General features: G+C 48.4%; 1 protein-coding gene across 1 annotated transcript; it reads left to right on the forward strand.

Annotated features, from left to right (window-relative positions):
• Positions 1 to 2,026: 2,026 nt before the first annotated feature.
• On the forward strand, positions 2,027 to 2,949 carry LOC123443667 (high molecular mass early light-inducible protein HV58, chloroplastic). Its single transcript, XM_045120158.1, has 2 exons — positions 2,027 to 2,240; positions 2,353 to 2,949. Exons 1-2 carry the CDS (start codon positions 2,130 to 2,132, stop codon positions 2,821 to 2,823), a joined length of 582 nt encoding a protein of 193 aa, XP_044976093.1. The 5' UTR covers positions 2,027 to 2,129; the 3' UTR covers positions 2,824 to 2,949.
• The last annotated feature ends 744 nt before the right edge of the window (positions 2,950 to 3,693 follow it).

Consider the following 3,693-nt stretch of genomic DNA (forward strand, 5'->3'; position numbering starts at 1 on the left):
ATCCATTCTGCCTGTTTTTCTCAGCCACATTGAGAAAACTATGCATGCCACTAAGGAATTCGGGACGACGTCGATCACTGTACATCCATTGCCGGTTCATCTGCATTATATAAATTTATCAAAAACCATTATGCTAAATCATCATGACTAAATTAATTAATTAATACAAAAAGTTCATCACACGTTAAAACCAAAGTAGCATAGTGACCATACATATATGGTTCTCATAAAAATATACACTGAAACCAACCATAAAAACTCTCTCTAATTAATGCATTTAAAAACAACAACAAATGCGATCAAAATCGCAACAAAGGTAACAATTGACCCGACGGCATAATGATACCAAGCCTCTTTACTAATTGCATATTTTCTAATCTTTCTAATCTTCATGCGCATTGCGTCCATCTCGCTCTTGTGACCATCGACGACACCGGCGAGAACCTTTTCCAAGGTCATCTTCTCTCTTTTAGTTTTTTCCAACCTTTCTTCAGTTTTTTTCAATCTTTCTTTCAGGCCAACATTTTCTTGTTCAACTAAGTGTAACTTCTCAACAATAGGGTCGATTGGCATTTCCGGTTCCACTACCTCCTAGATAAAAATATCTATGTCAAGTTGATCGGCGTAATTAATTGTCATATAATCAGGAAATGAAAATATGTAGTTATAAAAGATAATATACCACATCCGAATCATAGACTGGACGAGGACCAACGGGGACGGATATCAAAACCATGGCGCTATACATATAAAAAAAATCTTACACAATAAGAAAATCATATACAAGTAAATATGTAAATCATACAAATCAAAAAAAAAATTGGTAAATAAAAACAATAGGCTCACCAAGGTTGTGCCGGTGACGGGGCGATCGACGGCGGTGAGGAAGGGGACAAGGCGCGCGACACTAAAAAAACCACAAATCATAATTAAATTTGAGCTCAAATTGCATATGTATACATAACAAATGATGAACTCTCTCTAGCTTAGGCATTTCATCAAACACCTAGCTAGCACAACAAAAATGAAATGAGCAAGAAAATGAGCAAAACTTGCAATGCCGGAAGAGGGAATGTTGATGCTAACCGTAGGACCGATGGGTGCCAACAATCTTGACAAATGGTGGAGAAAAATGGGGATGGATTAGAGCTCCCAAGAGGAAGGAGAGAGCAAAAATGGAGTTGAGCTCGAGCTGGAAAAAATGAAGCTGAGCTCGGGGTGGAATATAGGGGTGCTCGGGGAGGAAGGAGAGGAAGGCTTTAGGTCCGGTTTGTGACCAAAACCGGTTCTAAAGGGTCTGACAGCGGGCCCCGCAGTTGTTGCAAAAATGAGAAAACCTTTAGCACCGGTTTGTGAAACAAACCGGTTCTAAAGGGTCTGTCCACTCGGCCCCCCTCCCTGCAGCAAACGGTCCAAAAACCTTTAGGACCGGTTTGTGTTACAAACCGGTTCTAAAGGCCTTGCGGCCGTTTGCTGCAGGGAGGGGGCCCAGCGGACAGACCCTTTAGAACCGGTTTATATCCAATCCGGATCCAATGTGGTTGGCTCAATGCCCTGTTTTCTACTAGTGGTGCCGCTTCAATGTCGACGCCGATGAGCGGTCCGCTCTGGCCGGGCATGAATGCGGGCAGTGATCATTTCATGCGGGAGGGAGGAGGGGCTTTTGATGGGTTAGGACGATCAAAATGGTCGAAGTAGCGGTCCGGTCTACCATAAACCTTCGTACGTTTGTCTTCGGTTTACGAACGCATGGACACGGTTCAAACTGCTGCGAGAGGTTTTGAGGGTTGGCGTTGAAGATGTCTCAAGACTAACATGTTTGTCCGTACATGGATGGGGTACGCTCTTGCATGCTGGTTCTCTAGGCTCGTGCCACTTTATGGCACCTTCGGTGTCCACGTCGACGTGAGCCCGCCGCCTCCCTCCCTCCACGTACAGCTCTTGGAGCTCGTTCACGTGGCCACGGCCGCGTCCACCGGCGTGACCCTCGCGGTCGCTATAAAATGCGCGCATGCTCGCTCACAATAGACACAGCAACACAACATCAGCCAAGTGTCATCACCATCGATCTTAGCAAGGAGCACCTTCTCTAGTTCTCTTCTTGCGCTAGCTTTTCTCTGCCTTGAGTGATGGCGACCATGGTGGCTTTGAGCTCCTTCGCCGTTGTTGGCCGGTCCGCCGCCCGTTCTCCAGTGGTGGCCCCGCGCCGGCGCACCCTCGTCGTCAGGGCCCAGACCGAGGTGAGCTTGCACGTCGCACGCACGACAACTGTTTCGGTCTTTCGGATGCTTGCCGGCTAGTACTATTACTTCAAGACTCGATCTCACTGTAAACTTGTTTGTGTATGTGCAGCCTGACATGGACTCAGCCAAGGAGACGACGAGCGCGTCGACCTCCCCCTCCCCCTCCCAGTACACGAGCCCGTCCCCGACCACGATCCCGGCAGCACCCAAGCCCGTGACCAAGAAGGCTAACCCCTCGGTCTGGGACGCGCTCGCGTTCAGCGGCCCGGCGCCGGAGCGCATCAACGGCCGGCTGGCCATGGTAGGCTTCGTGGCTGCGCTGTCCGTCGAGGCGGCGCGTGGCGGTGGGCTCCTCGACCAGGCCGGCAGTGGCGCCGGGCTGGGCTGGTTCCTGGCGACCGCAGGGGTTTTCTCCGTAGCGTCGCTGGTGCCGCTGCTGCAGGGCCAGAGCGTGGAGAGCAAATCCAGCGGCATCTGGAGCGCCGACGCCGAGCTCTGGAACGGCCGCTTCGCTATGCTCGGCCTCGTCGCGCTCGCCGCCACCGAGTTCATCACCGGCGCGCCGTTCGTCAACATCTAAGGGATTGTAGCGCTGTGGGTTTTCATTTGGAACTGACAAATTGTAATAACACTAACCGTCGTAGCCACGTTGCAATTTTGTACCATCGGTGATCGAATTTTGTAAATCTCATGTTTAGGTTGTTTTCGGGGCTTCTTATCCTTTGTTAGTGTGGCGTCATTGCAACATCTCCTCTTTTTGTTTTTCCTTTTCTTTTCTTGACAAGTTTCGCCCCGTCCTCTTGCGGTTCACTATATATTTCCACGACGAACTAGAGGTAATATCACTAGGAGTAATAGCACTTACGCTTCAGTATGATACTAAAATTTATGGTCACCTAACTTGTCATCACGTGCAAGTACAGTCACAAAATATGTATGTATCAGTGTGCATGACCCTATTTTTCAGTGAATGGGATGCTCTGCCGATGCATATTTACATAAAATACCCTCATATTTTTATTTGCAGAGAAAGCCAACTAGTGAGATTTCTTTTTTGCACAAAACCCCTTGCATTGAACCCACGACCGTCGTATACGATCCGAGGCATTCTCGCTAGAAAAGGTGTGGCAGCTACATCTCGAACCGACAATCAAAGGTAAACATGCAAGGTGTTCGAGCCACTACAACACGGACTTAACCACAACGGATTTGATAAAAAAAACTTAAACACAACGGATAGTATGTATCTACTACCATTAAAAAAGCACGAGAGGGCAGATCCAACTCGCAAACTCAACCGTCTAATCGCATCATTAATGGTTTAAAATTGTCGTTAATGAAAAACAAATCTTCTTTAACGCTAATTCGCCCGTCCACTTCGCCAACTGCCCGCCCGCACGCACCGCCGTTTTGCCCTGACTCTGCTTGCTGCCCCTGTCTCCGCCCGCTG

The sequence above is a fragment of the Hordeum vulgare genome, chromosome 1H (genome assembly GCF_904849725.1).
Source record: "Hordeum vulgare subsp. vulgare chromosome 1H, MorexV3_pseudomolecules_assembly, whole genome shotgun sequence".
NCBI lineage: Eukaryota > Viridiplantae > Streptophyta > Magnoliopsida > Poales > Poaceae > Hordeum > Hordeum vulgare.